The 24752-nt window shown below is 45.8% G+C and overlaps 1 protein-coding gene across 4 annotated transcripts in view; it reads right to left on the bottom strand.

The window, feature by feature from the left end:
- Positions 1-24752, bottom strand: part of BBS9 (Bardet-Biedl syndrome 9) — a 409368-nt gene that overhangs the window by 376168 nt on the left and 8448 nt on the right. For all 4 annotated transcript variants that reach the window (XM_084782922.1, XM_084782920.1, XM_084782921.1 and 1 more), the window contains exons 2-4: positions 17927-18049; positions 16839-16989; positions 9469-9533 (exon numbers count right to left, since the gene is read on the bottom strand). In XM_084782922.1, coding sequence (XP_084639048.1) covers positions 9469-9533; positions 16839-16989; positions 17927-18038 — 328 coding nt within the window. In that variant the 5' untranslated portion in view covers positions 18039-18049. The remainder of the gene's footprint in view (positions 1-9468; positions 9534-16838; positions 16990-17926; positions 18050-24752) is intronic.

Below are 24752 nucleotides of genomic sequence, written 5' to 3'. Positions count from 1 at the left end.
ACTTCTGTGGTTAAGCACCATGACCATAAACAACCTGGGGGGAAAATGGTTTACTCAGCTTACAACTGTCAGGTCACACACACTACATTGCTGAGGAGACAGAACCCAAGGCAAGAACTTGGAAGCAGTGACTAATGCAGATGCCATGGAATTCTGACGACTGGCTTGCTCTCCACTTTTACTCAGTCTGCCTTTTAAAATACCCAGACCTGGCTTGGCATGGTGGCACAGGCCTATATTTCCAGCACTCAGGAGGCAGAGGCAGGCGGATTGCTGTGAGTTCAAGGCCAGCCTAGTCTACAAAGTGAGTCTAGGACAGCCAAGGCTACACAGAGAAACCCTGTCTCAAAAAAAAAAAAATACTCAGGCCCACCAGCCCAAGAGTGATGCTGCCTAAAATGATCTGGGCCCTCCCACATTAATCATCAATTTAAAAAATGCATCCCAGACTTTCCCACAGGCCAATATGCTGGGAGTAATTTCTCAATTGAGGTTTATTCTTTCCTAATGACTCTAGCTTGTGTCAAGTTGACATAAAACTAGCCAGCATGCTATGTCTTCAATTAAAGAGCCTACAGACAGTTTGGGCTTGGCTAAATAGAGCATGAGCAGCACGTCTGTGGGGAATACTTGCTCATTCATTTGTTTGTGCTTTATTCATAATGCTAAAAAGTAGGACCAGCCTAGATGTCTATCAACAGATAAATAGGTAATGAAAAGTGTACATATAACAATGAAATTTTATTTAGCTATAAAGAAAACTGAAATTAACAACAAATAGCTGTCAATAATACTGAGAATTAGTAACTGTTGAGTGCTCAGCCCCTAAAAGAACATTTATAGCACTCCCCGTAAGACTCAAGGAACATCAGGGAAGAGAGGGAAGAAAGGATTTACGAACCTGACGATCGGAGAAGGACTATGAGATGCTCTCCCAGGATGCAACACTGCCACTGCAAGCATCATCTTACAGCAGCTGTGCTCGCCTGCGCTGGGCCCACAGAGGGCCTGTCAATAGTCAATCATGGGGCAGGGAGGGACTTGTGAGTTCTGTACCTCCTTAGAAACAACTGGCCACTTCTTGTGAATTCTGGAGGAGGGGCAGTCATTGTCTACCATTGTACAGACACTAGTGAGCACCAAGGGCCAGGCTCTGGTGATAGTTCCAAGTCCATGACTACTATGCCAGCTAGTTTTTATGTCAACTTGACACAAGCTAGAGCCGTTTGGGAGGAGGGGTCTCAACAGCAACAAATGTCACCATAAAATCCAGCTGTAGGCAAGCATACAAGTAGGACCGTTTCTCAATTAGTGATTGACCAAGGAAGGGATGTTGCAGTAGGGATCTGGCTTGGTAGTCCTGGGTTCTATAGGAAATCAGGTTGAGCAAGCCACAAGGAGCAAGGCAGGATGTAACACTCTTCCATGGCCTCTGCATCAGCTCCCACCTCTAAGTGTCTGCCCTGACGGCCTTTGATGATGAGCTGTGATATAAAAGTATAAAAGTATACAAGTAAACCTGTTCCTCCCCAACTTGCTTTTGGCTAAGGTGTTAAACCATAGCAATAGAAACCATGACTAAAACAGTTACGCAGAGGACACTGATTAAAGTCAGTGGGCCATAAGGGAAAAAGACACAGTCTGGTCTACAGAGCGAGTCCAGGACAGTCAAGGCAACATAGGAAAACCCTGCCTTAGAAAAAAAAAAAAAAAAAAAAAAGGAAAAAGAAAAAGACATGCATGTGTGGAAATGAAAGAAGAGGAGGCTGACAGGGGTGGGAGGGAGATAAGACAAGGCAGGGGAAAATACCCAGAATGTATTCTAGACATATATGAAATTGTCAGAAAAAGAAAATTTGATATAATAATAAACAGTAGTAGTAGTAGTAGTAGCAGCAGCAGCAGCAGCAGTGACAGTAAACTTGTAAATGTTGGCTCTCTTTAGCACTGTTTAATTGCCATTTGCCACCAAGCACTCGCTGTCACCTATCTAGCTCCACATTTTTCCATAAAACGTTTGGAATGTATTACTAAGCTTGCCATGCCCACACCAACTGGGAAACTAAGAAAGTGATAAAGACAGCATTTAAACCCTGGAGATTCCCAGTCCTTTCTGAAGTCCACCACCTGATGACACTCCCACCATGTATTTCATGGTTTGTGACTCTGTGTGTGTGAGGGGGGTCATGGTGGTTTGAAAGAAAATGGCCCCCATAGGCTCATATCGAGTGTCAATATTAGGAGCTGTGGCCTTGCTGGAGTAGGTGTGGCCTTGTTGGAAGGAGTGTGTCACTGGGGTTGGGCTCTGAGGCTTCAGATGCTCCAGTCAGGACCAGTGTGGCACTCTCTCCTACTGCCTGCTGATCCAGATGTAGAGCTCTCAGCTCCTTCTCCAGCACCATGTCTGCCTGCACGCTGCCATGCTTCCCACCATGATGGTAATGGACTAAACCTCTGAGCAGTTAAGCCAGCCCCAGTGACATGTTGTCCTTTATACAAGTTGATGTGGCTGTGGTTATGGTGTCTCTTCACAGCAACAGACACCCTCACTAAGACAATTATAATAATAGATCACATAACCAGTGTGTGATTTGGCTCAGAATAAACCGTTTTCTTATTTCCTTAAGGCAGAGTTGTAACCACACTGGCATGTGCCTATAATCTCAGGTAGTCCTCAGAAAGCTGAGGCAGGAAGACGCCTTGAGTCCAGAAGTTTAAAACTACTGTGGGTAAGGTAGCAAGGAAGAGGAAGAAGGAGAGGAGAAGTGGGAGGGGAAGGGGGAGGTGGGAGGGAGAGAAAAGAAAGGGATGGGACAGAGGCAGGTAATGGAAGACGGAAAAAAGGATAGGAAGGCAGTAGCAAAGAAGGGGCCGTTTCCCTGACGTGTACAAACGCGCCACTCTCCAAGAGGGCCTATGTTACATCTTGTCTTGAACCTTTAAAAAGAGAGTTTATAATTTTACTTTCTGTAAAATAAATTAAGCCCTTTTTTTTCTTTTAGGACAGGGTCTTTCTCTGTAGCCCAAGTTGGTCTTGAACTCACTCACGAAGCCTCTGCCTTGCAAGTGCTAGAACGACAGGCACACACCATAAAACCGAGCAGAGTGCTGTGGGTAAAGAAGGCTCCACTGATGAAGGACTCTCTCTCCTGTGCCAGGAGGAGGAGGGCTCTTAGCTGTGTAATGAAGAAGATTGTTTATTCTTTAAAGTGTTTTTATGGGGTGGGTATATGCCACATGTGTGCAAACTGAAATGCACTTCTTTTCTGTCACTATTCTGCCTTTTTGGTGGACCACTATACTTTTCGTTCTAAATAAACTTTCCCCTTAGCTTTGCTTTAGAACTAAACCCTGTATGGTTTCAGGCCTACAGATCTATACAGCCAGTGGCATGACCACTTTCTTGGGTCAGACATGCGGGATGCTCCCATGTCTACATATTCAAAGCACGTGTTAAGAAACTTCTTTGGTGTTCTTTGGTAATCTTTGGCCAATGCTAAGCACAAGGTCCTCGTTTAGAAACCTGGCTCAGGGTAGAGGTAGCGGGAAGGACTGGTTTTCCTCCTCTACAATCGTCACCTTTCTCAGTCTGGCACCGGAAGGTAAAAGGATGTGCTAAACTAAAAGTAAAGTTGGCCTGAATCTAGCAGCACATCAGCACACTGAGTCGCCTCAGGAGTGGTCTCCACCAATCACAGCAGCCAAGCTGCAACCAGCTGCATGTGATCAGCGCAGGTCCCAGCAACTCGAACACCAAGCTATTGCTGCACCTCACACTTTGTTTCCTGCCAGAAGTGTTGTCTGCTGCACTGCACAGGGGCCCAAGTCCCAAGTCACTCCTTACTCCGGTTCATGCACCTCGAGTATCCCAAAGGAGGGGAGAAGCAGTAGCAGGATGGCAGCTTGAGACGAGCCACTGCTATTCCATCCCACGCCCTGAAAAGGTTGCCTTTCATATACCAATATGAAAAAAAAAAAAATCAAAGAAAAACCCAGCTTCAATGAAGGGTGTAGAAAACGTCTGGGGGAGTAAATAGTAAATTTACTGACTTAGTAATCATGCCTAAGTCAGACTCAGTGAATAGGGTGGGAGGGAACAAAGCTGAGTAAGTGACTGCATGGACCTAAGGAGAGTTCCGGCTCTCAGAGGCGTGGCCTATCAACACAAAAGCTGCACGTGCCACTCCGCACCCATACCCAGGCCAAAGCCACCGAATAGGGAGAGTGCGCATGCCCACACGCCCTCCAGCCTAGAACCTCTGCGATAACGGACACGGCTGTTTTTCCTTTCTCTACATTCTTCATGTTTTCAGTCTGGCACTGGAAGGTGAAAGAGCTGGTATGCAAACACAGCCCTTGTGACGTCAATCCCAACATGATTTCTTCCACTCCAAGCTACAGCTCCCTGACTACCCTGGAGGAGGTACCCAGCCTTACTGCCTGCTCACCATGTCAAACCCTGCGTCCCACAGCATTGCCCGGCCTCAAGAAAAAACCCACAGGTGATGCTTAGGCTGAATCAGAATCACACTTGGCCAGAGGATGGCCAATCCCGCAGTATATCAACAAACTACATACAAGTCCAGCTGCGAAGTGCTCTCCACCAATCCCAGCAGCCAAAAATGGCCCAGAGGCAGGCACAAAGTCAAAAATTCAGATTAGGAAACACAAGATTGGGTGTTCAAAATTAAGGAAATTAGGCCTACACCTGAAACAGGAGGAAAGAGCTGATGACGCGGTTGAAGGAGAGGCTTCAGAAACCAGCGTTCCACGTCTCCCCCTCATGCCAACCTACTCTATCAAGAAGATGCTAGGAACATCCTTGTTGTAGCCCAAGATCTGTCCTGGCCAGAGGCCACAAATACCAAACCCGTTGAGGGCGCTGGCTCATCTTCTTTCTCGTTTCTTGTCTTTTCCTCCTCTTACATAGCAACCTAGGCTATGTAAGCCCAGCTACTTATGTGAGGGCACTCAAAGCTGTAGCCAAGACACCAGGACAGACACACATGACCACCTCCCGGGTGGGATGTCTGTGCTGACCTGCTCATCCTCCCAAGCCAGTAAAGCCTTATGAGCCCTCCAGCCCCTGGGGTAGGGGACACTGCCTACCTCCTTTCTCTTCTAATGCAGCTTCCTTTTAAAACACAGTCACTGCAAGTTCTAAAAACAAAGGACCCACAATCCTCTGGCCCATGGTGGCTTTGGTGGCTATTGATTGACCAGGAACCTAGACCCTCTGAGCCCCTCACAAACACACACACACACACACACACACACACACACACACACACACACACACACACCATTTGCACTCCGCTGAGCTGAGAAAGCCTCTATCACTCAAGACACGCTGCCACGCCCTCCTGCCCCCACTCTCTCCTCCCAAATATCAAAATGGCACTAGAACTCATGTTCAGTCAGAACTCCAAATATAATGATAGACTTCCAAATTTCAGGAACCCAAAACTCAGTGTAACTGGCAACAGTGGGCAGGCCTTTAATGCCAGCACTAGGGAGGCAGAAGCAAGAGGATCTCTATGAGTTCAAGGCCAGCCTGGTCCACACAATGAGTTTCAGGCTAGCCAGAGCTAGTGATGCTCACTTTCTCTCTCTCTCTCTCTCTCTCTCTCTCTCTCTCTCTCTCTCTCTCTCTCTCTCTCAGTATTTTTTAAATAAATGTAATTTTAAAAAAATAGTACAACTGTAGAGAATAAAAACAACTTACTTTCCTTAATAACTCTTTTGAAATAAAATTAGCATTTAAAAATCTAAATTTTTTGGACATTTTTTCTTTTGAAAAATATCAATGACATAAGTATTAAAATTGCTTGAATTACCAAAAAAATATAAGATTCTGCCCTTATATACACAAGTTAAATATCCTAAACATATATGATTATGTCTTGACATAAGATAATGTGTACCTGAAAGTATCTCCAAAAATTCTCAAATAAATCTAATAAGTTTCCAACCCAATTTTAGATAAGCAATCTAGAGATGCTTAAGTAGCCCAAAGCCATTACACAGTAAAGAAATGTTCCCTATGTAGATTGTGTGAGCACAGGAAAAATAAAGGATGGCAGCTCTTTTCTCTTCTAATGGCAATCATCAAAGTTCTATAAATAAGCCAGATACCTGTAAACGCTTATTGTGACATGCATCATTTTTGGAAAAGGATATTCAGGAGACTCTAATCACTGTAAGTGCAAACATCTGTGGCTCGGAAGGTGCCTGGATAGGAGTTGAAGGAGCTCAGCACTTGCTGCTCCTACAAAGGACCCACGCTAGGCTCCCAGAACCCACATCAGGAGGGTCACAACCACAGGTAATTCCAGCACTGGGGATGTGACACCCTCTTCTGGACTCCAAGGGCACCTGCACTCACACTTGCACATACTCAAACACAGACACACACTTTCTTTAGACTTATTTTGTAATTCAGTTCAAACATCTCAGTTCAGAACCTAAAGCCCATCAGAAAAGACTATGAGCCAGATGTGGTGGCGCACATCTGTAATCACAGAACCCAGGGGGCTACGAAAATCACAGGTTGAGGACCCCTAGGCTATAGTATTCAGAAGAGGGAAAGTGAGGGAAAGAAAATGGAAGGAACAGAGGAACCTTTAGCTCATCAAGATGCTGATGTTTCTCTGTGTTACACGTATATTTGAAGACACAGCACCCAACATGAAGAAATCCACCCAGCAACCTCCAACTATGAAGAGCTATTTGTTACTTCCCAGAGAATGATTTCAAAGACTGGGTTCACCTCAAATCTGTCTCAGAGGCACGTCAACTACCAAGGCCTTGGCTTCAGTTCTAAAAAACCACAGAAATAAGGAGGAAAGGGAGAGAACTTAGGTAGAGGGCAGTCGGGGAAAAGAATGTCAAAGCCAGCTAACACTTCCATCGGCCAACACCTCAAGCTGGAGATGTCTGTGCTCCCCCGGTGACTGTGAGAGCTGCCTGAAAGTTCATCCTGTAACCTTAGGAAATAAAATCAAAAGACCAAAAACATTAATTGCCCACACTTTTGAATTTAAGCCAAGCCATGAAAAGCACACAAACCATCAGCCTATGAACACTACAAAAGGCGGGAGGCAGGGGGTAAGGTGGCAGAAGGAGATGTGGTTTGGACAATCCTAGTCTCCCAGGGCACATACATCTTTTACATGAGCGCACAGAATGAAAAAGCAACAATATTCACGTTCCTCAGCAAATCACTGTTACTTCAACACCGACTCAAAGGAGGACACCAATTTTCCGCAAACTCTGACCAAGTTTCTTCACTGAGCTCTTACATAAATACAGTTTGGCCCAAGTCTGTGCTATGCATCCCAGTGCTACCTTCTAAGTTTCTGTCTTACTAACCAGGATTGAAATAGGCCGAGGAAGGCCCAGAGCCTCATCTATCTCCTTGCTTTTAGAGGCCCCCACAGGGCCCAGGAGAAGCTGATTATCCAAGACCAGGGAGTAACTAACAGGGGTGGGAGGGGTTGGGGGCACTGGAGGGGCACAGCAAGTTCTCTTCCATGGCCTGTGAAAACCAGATAGCAAAGTATCATGTCCAGTTGATATAATTATTGAAACCAGTAGAAATCGAGCCAGGTACAATGGCACATGTCTGTGGCCCCAGAACTTAGAAGGTGGACACAGGAAGCTCAGCCATTTTCTGACAGACTGGAACATAGGGAGAGTTACAGGCCAGCTTGAACCTAAGAAGTGAGGTCCTGCCTCGCAACTAGTCACAATGCAGAGAACGAAGACTGTGCAGTACTCAGCCCTCGGCCAGACATTTGTTTCCCTCCCCAGAACCCAAGGCTCAGGGAACAGCAGCAGCCCAGCTGCAGATGCACTGTAAGAGCCAAAAGTTGGGTGAAGGACGCTATGAAATACTGTCCTTGGGACATGACCAGGCCATTGCACACATGAGCTTATGGCAGCTGTGGGTGTCAGCACAAGATCCAGCCAGTCAACACTCCAACATAGAGGGGGGCGTCAGGGAGGCTGCACTTGTGGCTAAGGAGCTACCAGCAGTTGGTGGCCACTGGAAAAGGGAGAGTTGGGTCTCTTCAGGGATGCAGATATGATCTATTAGGGTTCCGTTGTTTATAAAATTACCAAAAAAAAAATAAACTTTTTGAGTGTTTATTAATTTTTATTTCATGTGTAGGGGTGTTTTGCCTGCATGTACATCTGTGCACCATGTGGACACCAGAGGAAGGCATCAGATCCCCTGAGACTGGAGTTACAGATGGTTATGAGTCAGGATGTGGGTGTTGGCAATCAAACCCAGGTCCTCTGGAAGATCCCTAAGACCCTAAGCCATCTTTGCAGCCCCAACAATAATTTTTTTTAAAGCTCCTGTCTCCAAATAAGAAAAATCCCAGAACTGAATCCACAAATTAGAGTAACCTATATTATTGTTGTTGTTGTTGTTGTTGTAATATAATAAATACATGCCTTCACTAGAAAGAGCAACTTTTTCTCTAAAAAAAAGTCTGTGTGTAATTCATGCTGGCCTTTAACGCTCCATGCCATGGCCTTCGCTTCAGAGTGGTGGGATTAGTTGAAGGCGAGCACCACCATGGCCACCTGGGAGCACATTTCACAATGACACCAGTGGCATACCCCCTGTCAGACCCCTGAGAAAGACAGATGGCAGTGGTGACAAGATGGCAGCCCACAGCCATCATACCACCTAGACACAGAGACAGGAGACTGGCCAGCAAAGGCCACCCTGGCCTACATAGTTCTGGGCTAGCCTGCACTACTAGTAAGACCCTTTCTCAAAATCAATCAATCAATCAGTAAAGATAAGTGACTGAGTGTCAATTGTTTCAATGCCACTCATCAATTTATGCTTGTTTTCTACCATATGCTACGCCCTTGGTACCAAGGCTGCCTTTAAAAGTTAACAGATTTTTGCCCCTAAAATATCCTGAATTTTAATAAGGACCAAAATGCTGAAATCAAAACACAATAGACTGCATACTAAACTTGTAGCCACTGGGCTACGTCAGGGAGCAAAATCCAATTTTACCTCAAAAATTAAGAGCCTTGAGATCTGGTTGAGTGAGGACAATAGGAAGCCAGGAAACAGGAACTAAAAGGGAAAACGCCTGAGGTCTGCCAAGGAAGAGACATTTCAAACCATTCTGACTCAGCCAACCGTCATTGCTGAGCACCTCTGTGCTTCACCGGTCCTGAATAACCAGCACCTCCTGCAGCTAGTCACAGGCAACTCCTGAGAACGAGGAGATTATAGGAAACCCTCAGGTAAAAACAGGAATACACAGGGAATAGTGGAGCAAGAAATGTGTACAAAAGAAAGAATGGGTGATGGGGAAGGCTAATGGAGTCTAGAAAGTCCTCACACGAACACTTTGTGTCGGTGTCTAGAACAGAATCACTCTCACCAACAGCCCAGAGCGTGACGTAAGCCCCACATGAGAAGAAAGCGCTTACCTGAGACAGCGTAGACACAGAGCTTCCGGGAGTGCAGCACGGCCAAATGAAGCATCTCGGTGCCTCTGCGAACGGGACAGTTTCAAAAGCTTTTAAGTGTTAGTTTTAGATCTAACCTGAATGCTACAAGTTATTCTCAAACAGATCTTCTAACTGCAGCTACCAAGGGCTAAGGAAACAATGCAGAGACAGAAGTCTAAGCTGAAAACTAACCATACTCGCGGGCACCTGCCTCTGACTCAAGCTACGCAGACATCTGAGTTAGGGGAGCTAAAGTTCCAAGCCAGCCAGCTCTACTGAGGGAAATAGATGAAAGAGGAAGGAGAGAAAAAGCCAGACACTGTGGACACGGACAGCACTGAGGGCAGGGGCAGGCAGATCTCTGCTGAGTTCCAGGCCAACCTGGTCTAAATAGTGAGTTTCAAGTTTCAGCTGGTGATACATAGTAAGACTTTGTCTTTAAAAAAAAAAAAAAAAAAGGAGAAGGACAGGGGATGTGAAAGAGGAGCTTGCCGAGGGAAGAGGAGACCAAACACAGGCGCCTAAATGATCAGGCCTGAGCCTGAGGGAGTCCGTTCCCACAGCCAAGGGCTCCAAGCTCTGCTCCTGCTTTCTGAGCAGCTCACCTACGACTTCCAGCAGGTCACTTAATTTCCTCCCTGAGCCTATTTCTCCCTCTGGAAACTAAGAGGTTTCAATTAAGCCGGGTGTGGTGGCGCACGCCTGTAATCCCAGCACTTGGGGAGGCAGAGGCAGGCGGGTCTCTGTGAGTTTGAGGCCAGCCTGGTCTACAAAGTGAGTCCAGGACAGCCAAGGCTACACAGAGGAACCCTGTTTTGGGGAGGGGAGGAAGGTTTCAGTGAAATCGAGTGCAGGTATGTGGAAGCGCCTGACGGCATGAACCTGCATCGGGTGCCTTCAGTATTAACAATGGCACAGATTACTTCCAGACCCCAATTCTCATTAGAAGTGTTGAAAACTTTCAACTTTGACTGAGTCTCAGATGGAAATAAAATCCTACCATCTACACTGCCCTTCCCTCCATGTCAAGTGGTTTCCAGAGGCAGATCTGGGGCATAGAACACAAATCCTTAATTCTCAGTCTTTAGGGGATCAAACAAGTGGCCACTGATGAGGAAAGGCTGTGGGGCCCTGATTAACTGAGGACTGAAGCCAGACACGAGGAGGAGGCTGCTATTCGGGTCTGGGCTTCTGGCCAGATTGCCACAAGTTTTTAAGAAAAACCAGAAATGTGAAACCTCATGCTTCTTAAATATTAGCAGCTTTTAAATTTAAGACACCACAGGCCAACATGAACATGCGGGCATCTCTGTGACACTCAATGGAAACCCCGAGGAGTGTAAAGTCTGAAGGCTTGATCCTGACATGGCGGCCCCTTCTCCTCTTGTGTCCGCTCCTCACAGCACGGATGCCCTCCTCGGTGCAACACTGGCAAACAGCTCTCAGCCCTCATCCTCTGCTCTCCTGCCACACACTCAGCAGCGCTGTCAGAACTCTTCTATGAACCTGGGGACTCAGCACAATGCATTCTCCGTGTTCCAGGAGAGAACAAGACAGTGTGGAGGGACAGCACAGCACAGAGTCAGGCATGGCAGGTCTTGGGCTGTGTGTGTGGTTTTACACTCTAAAATTCCCTCAGCTATAAATGTCGGTGAGATCATTGAGGCAGGGACTAGAAAAGAGGCTATTCCTACAATTCTGATGCCTTTTTATGGACTCTGCAGACATGTTACACATGCACTCAGACACACACAAATAAAATAAAAACGAAATAAATCTCTAAAAATAAATTACAAAACTGGAGAACAGAGTCAGTTGTTGTCACCTTCTTTCCTTCCCACCAAGGTCACAGAAGTGAGTGCTGACCACAGGACCACCATACAGAGCAGTTCATGCCACAGGACCACCATACAGAGCAGTTCATGCCACAGGCCAGGAAAACACTAAATCATCTCCACAACTGCTCAGAGAAGCAGCAACAGAAGACAGAGAAGAGGCCATGCTGTTTGAGCTAAGCTGGCTCAGAACAGAGCACTACGGTAGCAACTGCACTGAAGGCAGGAACTGTAGGAGTGACAAGGACTGTGTCCCCTTAACAGGATAATTATCCTCCTAGCAGGGCTTACAGTGGATCTGCCTTCTGAGGCGTGGTCCTTTAGCCAGGGGACTGACAACCCAAGTGGAGACAACTGCATGTCTAAAGCCACTGTTTATTGTAATATATTGCGCTCTGAAGAGGTAACTGTTGGAAGAAGGTCCAACTGTGTTTCAAATGCTGATTTCAGTGCCCAGCCACAGGCATTGCTGTGAGTGTTGAACCATCTCTTGTAATTAAAGTCTGTGATGATAAGGAATGTTCCCCAATTATCCCTGATTAGCTAAATAAAGATGCTGAGCCTGTGATGGGGTAGAAGAGAAGGAGGCGGAGTCTTAGATGCCAGACTTGCGATCAAGAGAGGAAGGGAAGCAGAAGAGACAGAGCAGGTGAAGGGGGGTCGGGGGGGGGGCCAGGGGGGGAAGGAGGGGGCTGGAGAGAAAGGAGTCGCCTTGCGGCAAGAAGGACAATGGGCTCGTGGCTGTAAGGACAGACTAATGGAGCAGAGCCATCCAGGAGTCTTCAGATTGGCAAGTGATTGCCTTTTGTGTGAGTCTTAAAGGTACTGGGATTGGAATAGCTCAGAACCTGCCCAGCATAGTGCTTACAGCTTAATAATAAACCATAATCCCTCTGTGTCATTCACTGGGGAACTAGCTGGTTAAAGAAAATTACCACTGTAATATTTCACTGCATCAATTAATATACAAAGACTAATTCTTCATTCTACAGTAACCCAAAAATCATGTAGGAGATGGGAGAAAATTGTAATAGACATAAGCCATTTCTACCAGGAAAATCTAGAGGTCTGGTTTCAAAGCTGTTCACCTGAAGGGATTGATATGAGCACTGGAGTTTCAATTCCAGCCTCCAGTTCAGCCTTCCAGGCAGGTGTGTTCATGGGAGCTAAGAAACCAAAGCTCCCTTCTCACATTCCTGGCCAGAGACTCCAGGAGATTTTCAGCTTAGAGCCAAGGACACAAACTGAGGTGCCCATCCCTGAACCACCTGCCCCACTTCTATCTCCTGTCCTTGTCATTTCTCCCATGAAGAGATAACTCTAAGTGCCATGTAGAGGCCTGGGAGCAAGCATGAGTTACTAAGAGAGCAATAAACAGACGTCCTTATGCACCCACCCTGGTGGACTTTAATTCACACACTAAAATGACGTAGCTTCTGGCTTCCCCTATTTCTCTTCCTAGGACTTAAAATGGTTTTTTTGGTTTGGTTTGGTTTTTTGAGACAGTGTTTCTCTGTATGTAGTCTTGCCTGTCCTGGAAATCTTTTTATAGACCAGGCTGGCCTCGAACTCACAGAGACCCACCTGCCTCTACCTCTTGAATGCTGGGATTAAAGGTGTGCGCCACCACTGCCTGGCTAAGACTTATAATGTTAAGGCATTGTATTAACTCCTAGTCCTAAAAAATGGCACACAGGGGATAGCTCAGTAGTGTAGCAATTGCCTAGTATACATGAAGCCTTGGGTGCAATCCCCAGTACTGTAGAGCACATGGAGAGAAGGAGAGACGACATGAGGGAAGGAAGACCAGGGAAGTAGACAAGAAAGGAGAGGAGGGGAGGGGAGGGGAGAGGAGGGAGGGGAGGGGAGGGGAAGAGAGAGATTACAAATGTAAAGTTAGCTGGGTATAATAATGCACACCTTAATCCCAGCACTCAGGAAGCAGAGGCAGGTGGGTCTCTGAGTTTGAAGCCAACCTCATCTACATAGTAAATTCCAGGCTAGCCAGGGCTACATGATGAGGTCCTGTCTCAAAAAGTAAATAAAATAAAATAAAGCCATTGCCCATTGCTGATTAGGGACATGGAGCTTATGTGAGAGGGAGTAACCAGCTATCTTCTAATTATCTTAAAGGTCTGATCCACAGGAAGGATTCATGGCAGGCACCATAAACCTGGTCAAAGTCCGTGGACAGAGAGGTCATAGGGCCTGGGAAGCTATCACTGTTTTGATAGCGGGTCATGCTGTCAAGCTGCCTTCTAAACACTTATGTCCACACCCATAGGTCTGTGATGCGCTCAGCCTCAGAGGAGCTTCTGTTTGGAGTGGGCGGCAGTTAACACAGGAAACCACTGGACCACCTGCTGAGAGGGCTGGCGACTCGGCTCGGTTGGTAGAGTGCTTGCCTAGTGGACACAGAATCAAGATTCTGACCCCCAGCCCTTCATAAGACAGGTGGGCTGCCACATGTCTGTAACCCAAGCATTTGGGAAACAGAGGTGAAAGGATCAAAAGTACAGGGTGCTGAGAGCAAGTAACTCTGACCGCTCGGGCCGAAGTGGGACATGCGTGTTGGGGGTTGATCTGGTTGCTGCCCAAATGAGCAGACTCACATGCCCCAAAATGTCTGTAACCTTGCCTAAAACCTTGTTCTGGCAACACACCCAGGCAGGGCACATGGGATAGGCGTGGCTAAGGTTGCCAGGCTTTGGGGAGAGAGATGGAAGAGATGAAGGGAGCCGAGACAGGGGGAGAGGAAGAGGAGAAGAAGGCCGCCATGGGTCAGGTGGAGGAGAAGCACATGGCCCGAGTGGATGTAGGGCTGGCTACCTCATAGCTCTACTTGTCTAAGATGTATTAGGCTCACAGAGACCACCTAACCACTATCTGCATTTGGATGGAATCGAAGTTTACCAACCTCCTAAATGACAGTAACTCCCTGACTCAGTCACCATCCATAAAAAGCTTGGTTGTGTTGATATTCTGTTATTGCTGGGTTTTGGGTACTTTGTTTTGTTGGTGGTGGGTGGGGAGATATTGGCTGAAACAGGGTATCATGTAGTCCAGGCTGCCCTCAAGACTCAATATGTACCTGAGGACGACCTTGAATTTAGGATTCTCCTGCCTTCTAAGGTTATAGGCCTGAACCCATGCCCTGCAAGCCATCAAAGTCCTACCTCACACATTGGCCGAACACATTCATGATACATGTCTCCAACAAAATGAAGCATATCACCAGGCGGTGGTGGCGCACGCCTTTAATTCCAGCACTTGGGAGGCAGAGGCAGTCAGATCACTGTGAGTTCGAGGCCAGCCTGGTCTACAGAGTGAGTCCAGGACAGCCAAGGCTACTCAGAGAAACTCTATCTTGGAAAAAAAGAAGAAAGAAGAAGGAGGAGGAGGAGGAGGAGAAGCAGAAGCAGCATATCACCAGCTTTCTAGCACCAGTCATTACTTCCCTCCAATTAGACAGCCACTGGTTTCCGCCAAGATAGGAAAGCCATGATTGAACCTTTAGGAATATTCTGCCTCCCTGGTCAGAGCTGTAGTTGGTAGATGTCACAGTAGGTAGGTCTAGTGACTACACCCTTGCTTGGCAGCTCACACAGCACTTTCCAGTACCATACAAGTTAGACCACGGGTAGGGGACTTTCAGGTTAGGACATGGGACTCAAGCTGGATGAGTGGCTGTTTGGAAGTGCTTTTGTAAAACAGCGTAGTGATTGCACAGAACCGCGGCCTTCGTTGGTATTTCCGGGATGTGTGTAAGGTGCTCTGGTGACTCTTCCTTGACCTGTTCCCATCTCTTCCTTGTTGGTCATAATGCTTTTTTGAACTTTGGCGTTTTCTCTGTTTAGAGTTTTTAAGACATGACCTTGCAACTGCCAACCTGGAAACCCGTGTTCCTTGCTGTACCCACAATAAATATCTTGCCTAACAATGGTTCAGGGCTCTTGCTACTGATCCGCTGCATTGGTGGGGTTCAAGGGTCTGAGCTTGAGCTTGAATAAAGGATCCTTGCTTTTGCATATGGCTTCAGACTCCTGGTGGTCTTTGGGGATCTAGCGATCTGGGCTAACTGTACCTCCATATAGCCCTGCATCAACCCTTCCTGTGCTGGGATTACAGGCATGCGCATCACCACCCCGCAGCCATCTCACAGTATATTTAAAGACCAAGAAACACAGGTTTACTGCATGTGTTGGCTACTTTTCTGTTGCTGTGACAAGATATCTTGACCAAAAGCAACTTAAGGAAGTCGATTTGGGGGAACAGTTCCAGGAGACTAGCAGGTAAAGCATGGCTGCAATAGCAGGGAGCTGGGACCACATCTCCGCCACACACAGGAAGCGGAGAGAAGAAGTAAAAGTGGGGTGAGGCCATGCCCTCTCAAAGCCCACCCCCAGTGACACTTCCTCCTGCAAAGCTCTACCTCTAAAAGCCCCACAGCCTCCGCAGAGGACGCCCATAGCACTGGGCCTGGTGACACACACCTGTAATCCCAGCACTGTAGGGGCTGAGGCAGGAGGATTGCAAGTTATAAGCCAACTCCATCTTGAACTATATCAAAAAAATAAAATTGACAAAGAAAGGAAGGGGAAGAGGGGTGGGAAGGGAAGAGGAAGGAAAAGCATACTTTCCATTTTAAGAAAATCCACCCATAACAGGAAGCTAAAGCAGGAGAGACACGTATTTGAGGTCAAACTGAACTATATGACAAATTCCAGGTGGGTGCATAGTAAGAGCCTGCCACATAAGAAAAAAGAAAAGGAAAGCAGGAAGAGAGAGGAGTGGGGGGAGAGAGGGAGGGAGGGAGGGAGGAAGAGATACAGGATAAAAAGGGGATAGAAGAAGAAAGAAACAAAGAAGGCACTTTGAAACAGATTTCTTTCAGGACAGGACCTTTCTACTTTAAATAGGTAATTCATTTTCAATTGCAAACCAATGAGGAGAAGTAATAGTTATGTGAAACTTTGTAAACTAATTAAACAGAGACGTAAGTGTTCTTTAATAAATACTTGCTTTTTCTTTCTTTGGCTTTGCCTATCGGCTTATCTATTTGTCGTGGTGCTGTGATATGTCTAATATCTCAAGTCCCTCACTATAAGGCGCTCTCAGTATTGCAGTGAGCTTGCTGACTGTGCAGATCCCAGCAGCCACAGAACCAGGGAAGCATCCACTACACGCCTGTAACCCCAGCTCCAGTGGGGCTGAAAAAGGAGGAATCCTGGGCTTTCTGAGTATTCTACCCAAGAAACTGCAAGGCCAGGTTCATGTTCATCTCTCAAAGGAAAAGGCAGAGAGCATGCGCCTGCACATAAACACATGCACACACACTCACACAGATAAATAAACCCTAAGGTAGCTCATCTTGATTGTACACATTTCTACATAAAAACTGTTTAGAGCATAAGGTTTGCCTGTATGACATACTCCATGGAAGATTTTTAAATCCATAAAAGTGTCACTATAAGGTACAGGTACAATCCCCAAGAGGCAAACTGCCACACTCACGAGACAAACTTGCCGACTTCCACTTGCAGCACTGGGTCCCGCAGCTGCACTTCCAGAAGCAAGTCCTCTGCCTGGGACCTGTCTCCAGTCTTCACAGAATGGGGACTGAAGATTCTCAGGTAGCCCATGAAGCTGCCCACGATGATTTTATCTGCAACGGATTTGTAAAACAGAGTAAGAAGCGGACATTAGCAAATACCGTTGGGACTAAAAAAAAAGTCAAAAATGTTAAAAGACTCTAACCTTGCTATGAACACAAAAGTCACTCCATTCACAGGTGATGTGGCTAGAGTGCACTTACGGAGTAACACATACCTTCTTAAAAACCAGCTCTGCATCACTAAAGGTCAAGGAAGTAAAAAGAGTGTGTGTTCTTTTTTAATTATTTATTCAATTTTATTTCGTGCATTGGTATGAGGATATCAGATCCTTAGAACTGGAGTTACAGACAGTTGTGAGCTGCCATGTGGGGTGCTGGGAATTGAATCCTGCACTCTGCAAAAGCACTGTTTGCTCTTAACCACTGAGTCATCTCTCTAGCCCTAATATCAGTTGTCCTAGGATTCTTCTCTACCAGGCTGTGGTAGTTTGGATGACAATGGTCTCCATAGGCTCATAGGTTTGAATAGTGAGTGGCACTATTCGAAAGAATTAGGAGTGATGGCCTTGTTTATATAAGTAAAATAATAATAATAATAGGAGGAAGAGGAAGGGGGAAGCATATTCAAACTTAGGTTATAATTATGATAGTTCATCTCTCTCTCTCTCTCTCTCTCTCTCTCTCTCTCTCTCTCTCTCTCTCTCTCTCTCTCTCTCGACCAGGCAGGCCTCAAACTCCCAGCCATCCGTCTGCCTCTGCCTCCCAAGTGCTGGAATTAAAGGCATAGGTCACCACACACAACACGGTCATGTTCTCCTAAATTCATGTTTGTAAAACCAAGTCATTTTTATTTACTCTCTTTAGTGATTTGCTCCAGTGGGAAGGTGCAGATAATAGCCCAATATCAGAAAACCCCCTTGGCACATGTCAGGCCCTGAGTTCAATCCCCAACACTGGGAAAGCAAAAATAAAGCCACAGCTCCCTTACCTTGTCCATTTCCACTGTTGTCAACATCAGCCAAGCACAAGCAGCCTTGGTCAAATTCTTCCTTTTCTCCCAGCACAGTAGACCACCAGTCACGGGCTTTAAATAAGGACATTTCCCTTCACCCTGAAGAGAAAACATTTGCTTACAACATACCTTCTCTTTATAGAAAGTAAGAGGTCAAATTATCCCACTTGCAGACAATATGATTCTATTGTTACAAGAGCCTATGAAATCTACTACAGAATTATTAGCTATAAAAACACTTATAGTAAAGCTACAAGATACGAAATCAGTATTAAAAAATAATAATATGGGAGCTGGAGAGATGGCTCAGAGGTTAAGAGCACTGTCTGCTCTTCCAGAGGTTCTGAGTTTAATTCCCAGCAACCACATGGTGGCTCACAACCATCTATAATGAGATCTGGTGTCCTCTTCTGATACAAAATACTGTATACATAATAAATAAATAAATATTAAAATAATAATAATATCCTTCATATACATCAGAAAGAAATTAGGAAAACTACTTTATTCATAATAACTCCTGAAAAATGTCAAGTCCCTATGGGCCACGGAGATCTCGGCTCAGCAGTCAAAAATGAGCACTGTTCTTCCAGACGGCCCCGCACTGATGCCCAGCACTCACACTGAGAGGCTCGAGAGGCTCGCCACTGCCTGTGACTCTGGGTCCTGGAGGTCTGATATCCTTTCCTGGCCTGCAGTGGTACTGTACTCAGGTGCATAAACCCACATACAGACATACACACATAATTTTAAAATAATAGTAAGAAGATAAATTACTTTAAATATTAAGTACCCATGAGTACAACTAACCAACAAATTGAAACATCAAGACTGTGAAGAGGGAAATCAAAGACGCTAGATGATGGAAAGATCTTCTGTGCTCTTGAATTAACAGAGTGAATATTATAAAACTGAGTATACCACCACAAGTCAGCTACAGACTTAGGCAAATTTATCAGAATTCCAACATTATATTGCATAGATCTAGGGGAAAAAACAGTCAAGTATTCAGATAAGACCACAAATAGCAAAAGCAATCTCAGTGATAAGAACACAACTGGAAGAGTGACAGAAGCCACCCTCACTGACACACAGAGATAACTAATGGCCGCCATCTGCTGCTATGACAAGAGGCAGGTAGAGCACTGGAACAGAACAGAGGACTCGGATACGAATCAGCACAGCGCAGCCTCCTAGCTCTTCACACAGGAAAACAACCATGCAGTAGAGAGAAGAGAGCCTGCTCAACACGTGGTGTTGGCAACACTGGGCATCCTAGCCGGGCGTGGTGGCGCACACTGGAATCCCAGCACTCGGGAGGCAGAGGCAGGTGGATGGCTGTGAGTTCGAGGACAGCCTGCTCTACAAAGTGAGTCCAGGACAGTCAAGGCTACACAGAGAAACCCTGTCTTGGAAAAAAACAAAACAAAAAAACCAAACCTGGGTATTCTGCAGAGAATTAAATTAGATCTGTATCTTTCACCTTTCACAAATATCAATTCAAAATGTATCAAAGATCTTAATTTAAAGCTGAAATGAAAGTGCTCTAACAGAAGAGAAAGAATGGTTTTCAAGACACAGGGATAGCTCGGTCAGCAACAGAGAAGCTGCTTCTTGCAGTAGATGGGAATCAACACAGAGAGCCACAGCTGTACAATGTGCAGAGCGTGAGAGGCGTTGGAGCATCTCTAAATGGGATGCCTTCAGCAAACCCCAACCTCGGGGCTCAGGCAGCTAGAAAAAAAGAGGCAGAAAGAGTGTAAGAGCCACATGAGCTTACCGAGCCTGTAGCAGCAAGCACAAGACTTTCACAGGTTCAGATGGGCCCTGGTGTTGAGAAGGAGAAGTAAACACAGGCTCTCACCCCTAACCAAGAAGCTATCCAAAAGTTGCAACGGAAACATCGGTTTTCACCAATGGAGTCATTAGATCAACCACACCTCAGGGCCGGCCTCACGCCCAGGAGTAGCTGGCCAACCCAAACTTAACTTGATGATATTTTTAGATTTGGTTTTGGTTTTTTTTCCGGTCTCATTTTGCTTTGCTTGGGCATTTTTTGTCTTACCGATCTTTTGTTTGTTTGTTCTGATTACTACATCCGTGTTTTGTGAGGGGTTTTAAATGTGTGTGTTATATGAAGCATCTATCTCTTATTGTCTTCTCAGAGGCCAACTGCCTCCGTCTGCTAATCTAGGCCTAGTCCTGCAAGCTTCTAGCCTCTGTACAATCTAACCTAGGCCTAGAATGTTTTCAGCCTCTGAGGCTTACTGCTGAATAAACTCACCCTTTCTAGTGCTTTCTGAACTCCGACTTCTCTCAGTTTCTCACTGAATTGCTCTGCTCAGCCTTATACTAACTTTGGCAATCTGTTCTAATCTTCTGGCTCCTTCTCGTTCTCTGGCTCGTTCTATCTTCAACCCCTCTCTGTAAATTTCTCTCGGTAAAGCTGCCTCTGAACTGAACTGCCATGACTCAACTCCACTGCTGTCCCCTCAGCTCACCGACTCAACGGGACTGCCTAAAGAGCACGGCCCACAACTCAGAGGTCTGCATGCCTGTCTCCTGAGTGCTGGGACTGAATTAAAATAGAAAAAATAAATAAATAAACGTGTGTGTGTGTGTGTATGCGTGGAGCACACGCATAATAGAACATAATAGAATTTACAAATCCTCTGTTGAAAAAATGATACTGGAGTAGGCAAGAACTTTCTGAATGGAATACCAACAGCACAGGAACCAGCCCTGGTGATCAACAGATGGGACTACATGAAATATAAAGCGAGGGAAACTAACAGCAGAGTGCAGAGCACACAGCCCACAGAATGGGAGAAAGTCTTTCCCAGCTATGTTCCACCCTAGGGCTGACATACAGAATTTACAAGGAACTATGAGCAGTAGACATGCAGGAAAAAGCTGACAGCCAACAAATGCACTAATGAAATGAACAGTGCACCAAAAAAGGAAACACAGATGGCTGGTCACTATTGTTTAACTTTTTGAAATTTTTCATTTAAAATACACGCACACACACACACACACACACACACACACACACACACAGGCTTTTTCACGTCAGTATGTGGCACGTTGCATCCTCCAGTGTGTTCAATGCCTTAAAGGCCAAGGATGCCTCACTTTTAACTGTCCACAGGCCGAGGCAGCCTAGCCTTTGGCAAACAGGGAGGAAGACACAACAACAACAACAAAATCAAAACAGGAACAGCAGGCTAAGTGCAGGACACATCTGTAAACACATTCAACATTCGAAATTTACAATATCAGAGCCGGGCGTGGTGGCACACACCTGTAATCTCAGCACTCGGGAGGCAGAAGCAGGAGGATCTCTATGAGTTCAAGGCCAGCCTGGTCTACAAAGTGAGTCCAGGACAGCCAGGACTACACAGAGAGACCAAAAAGAAAAAGAAAAGAAAAAAATGACAATATCAGTAAAAGTGATAGAGTTTAGGGCTGAAATGACTGAAATTGCCAACCACGAACTTCTGAACCTGTACTAATAAAATATAGTGGTGTTGGTGGTATTGGTGGTGTTGGTGGTGTTGTTGTTACTATGTATAAAGAACTTTATTTATAGTAAATGGAATTAGCAACTTAACGCTTATTCCTTTTAAAAATCTAAGCCAGACAGAAATCCAGACTAAAAAGTATCTTTCTCTATGGTAAATCCAGTGGCTTCTTTCGTGAATTATTTGTTAAAATCTGGAATAATTAATAAGAATAAAAAATCCATCTGTACCATACTGGCTCAAAAGCAGATATTTCTTAGAAAAGAGATAGGATAAAAGGTAACCACTTCCCCTGTATTCAAACGCCATCGTGGGCTGCCTGGGCCCTGCTTGTTGGTACTGCAGGAGAGAATGGCGAGAGCCTTTTCCCGTGTTTGGAAGGCCCACTCCCATCCTTACCAAACCCTGGTTCTTTCAAAGAAATCTTCCTTCTCTCGGCCTCTTCTCCTGACTGCTGACACCAGGCTCCCCAGTGCCCTCAAGCAGCGCTGAACTGTGTCCTCAGAGGCTCATGGAAGGGAGGTAGAAACAGGCTCCGCATTGAGGGGGTTTATTCTGGCCCAGTTTTACAAGTATCCCATGAGCCCTAGTCACATTCTCCTTGCAACCCCCTTCCTGCAGTCCATGGCTACAGAAGAGCGGCCTCCAGAAGCCTGTGTGGTAGAAGGCTGGCCTGTCCACACCGAGCAATGTCTGGAGACAAGTGTTTGTGGACACAGGGGAGCCAGGGAATTCACAAGACCACACTCAGAGTGAAACTGAAGACACTGCCCACTCAGAACACCATGAAGCAGCTTTCTACTCTGCTTAGTACTTGGCTCCATGTGGGAGACATCAGCATACAAAGTCTAGGCACCAATACTCGGAGAGCTGTCTTCTGTTCCCGTGTCCATCTGCTAGTGCCTGAGATGACTGGTGACAAAAGCCTTTCTAGTGAATTTGTTGCCAACTTTCCAGCTACCTCCCCAACAACAGCCCAATAACCTTACACATTAATATATAAATTTTAAAAAAAGTAGGGCTGGAGAGTTGGCTCAGTGGTTAAGAGCGCTGCCTGCTCTTCCAAAGGTCCTGAGTTCAATTCCCAGCAACCACATGGTGGCTCACAACCATCTATAATGAGATCTGGTGCCCTCTTCTGGTGGGCAGGCATACATGAAGGTGAAACATTGTATAGTTAAATAAATAAATCTTAAAAAAAAAAAAAAAAGTAGCCACTTGCCCCAAATGTATGCAGGGCTCAGGTCTGCCTTTCTTAGAAGACTGTCACTCTGTAAGTGCCCTGCTATTGTGGCTCGTATCTGACACATGTGTACACTGCTTCCTCTGTATGTGCACATGTGGGATATGGTGCTAGTCAAGCCAGAGAACATGTTACTATGACACTAGTGTCATCTTGACTCGTAGTTTCTGTGTGTACACAAGCCATGGGATGGGGGGAGGCATGATGCTATCAATGGAGACCACCCAAATTCTGAAAGAAATTACAAAACCACACACACACACACACACACACACACACACACACACACACAGGCATGTTCTTCCTCGTGTGCTAATTCTGATCTACAATGTACAGACCACACACCAGTTTTAACTGAGAGGTGTAACCGTGGGTATCTTATAGCATTTACAAAGGAGGTTAAGAAAGTATAATATTGGCCAGGCATGGTGGCGCACGCCTTTAATCCCAGTACTCGGGAGGCAGAGGCAGGCGGATCGCTGTGAGTTTGAGGCCAGCCTGGTCTACAAAGTGAGTCCAGGACAGCCAAGGCTATACAGAAAGACCTTGTCTCGAAAAACCAAAAAAGAAGAAGAAGAAGAAGAAGAAGAAGAAGGAGGAGGAGGAGGAGGAGGAGGAGGAGGAGGAGTAGGAGGAAAGGATAATATTGGGTGACAATAAAGACAGCAGAATACAGGCAAAAGGTCACAAGCATCATTGAAGAAGTAATCTAATTGTCTTTTTTTTTTTTTAACTAGGTTTCTCTGTGTAGCCCTGGTTGCTCTGGAACTCTCTTTGTGGACCAGGCTGGCCTTGAGCTCACAGAGATCTGCCTGCCTCTGCCTTCCAAGTGCTGGGAATAAACGCATGTGCCACCATGCCCGGCTTCTAATTGTCTTTCTAGTTAACATTCTGCTACAGTTTTCCTCTCCTTGTGGTAGATAAGTGAATTAAAAATAAATTGATAGTGAAAGCGTAATCCTAAGGGAAGGCACAGGGCTTCAGAACTGTGGTTGTGTTGTTGCTGTGGCTGCTGCTGCTGCTGCTGCTGCTGCTGCTGCTGCTGCTGCTGCTGCTGCTGTTGTTTTAAATACAGGATTTGGTATATCCATTGCTGGCCTTGAACTCCTGATCTTGTGCTAGGACAGTAGTCATTTGCCGTCACACCCTGCTCCGCAAATTAAACTTGCCTGGCTTGGAGATTAGTGTTTGCAGCTAACTCTAACCCTTTGTATCAGGTACCCACGCATGAAGCCACAATTCCAAGTGGTTACAGGCATTAACCAGATACTCTGCAACACCATTATGAATTTGGCTGAGAATCTATATGTTCATTTTTAAATGATTCTATTTTCTAAGAACTTGAGGAGAGAATTATACAAAAATGAAAAACTTTTTAAAAGTATCAATATTCAGGGCTGGAGGGATGGCTCAGAGGTTAAGAGCACTGACTGCTCTTCCAGAGGTCCTGAGTTCAATTCCGAGCAACCACATGGTGGCTCACAGCTATCTAGAATGTGATCTGATGCACAGTTTTCTGGCCTGCACTGTATACATAGTAAAAAAAAAAATTTTTTTTAAAGTATCAATATTCAAATGTGAAGAGTACTACTTAGGACAGAAATCAACGATCTGCCTGCCTCTACCTCCTTAGTGCTGGGATTAAAGGCGTGCACCACCATGCCCGGCTGCACAGAAATCTTTCAACACAATACCTAACTTCTTTTCAGGACCAACTGCAATGCCCTGTTCACTGGAACTACTGGTCCTCAGAGAGTTTCCCCCTCCTCCAGAAAAGGCAAAGTGGAAGCGGAAAACTTTCACAGGTGTGCGCGCGTGTGCGCGCGCACGCGCGCGCGCACACACACACACACACACACACACATGTATACACAAAGAGACAGACAGGGTCAGAATCAGAGATAGACAGACACCGAGAGGCAGAGAGACAGAGCAGGAGAACTAGCTTACAGGACCACATACCTACCAGTGTGCCCTCAGACAACCATGAGCCTCTCTCCCTTAGTTCTAATGTAAAATGAGCACCCCCATCCTT

This window comes from Acomys minous (assembly GCF_964271855.1).
Source record: "Acomys minous genome assembly, chromosome: 5".
NCBI classification, from domain to species: Eukaryota; Metazoa; Chordata; class Mammalia; order Rodentia; family Muridae; genus Acomys; species Acomys minous.
The sequence above is the reverse complement of the archived record's forward strand: the minus strand, read 5'-3'. Positions and strand labels throughout refer to the sequence as shown.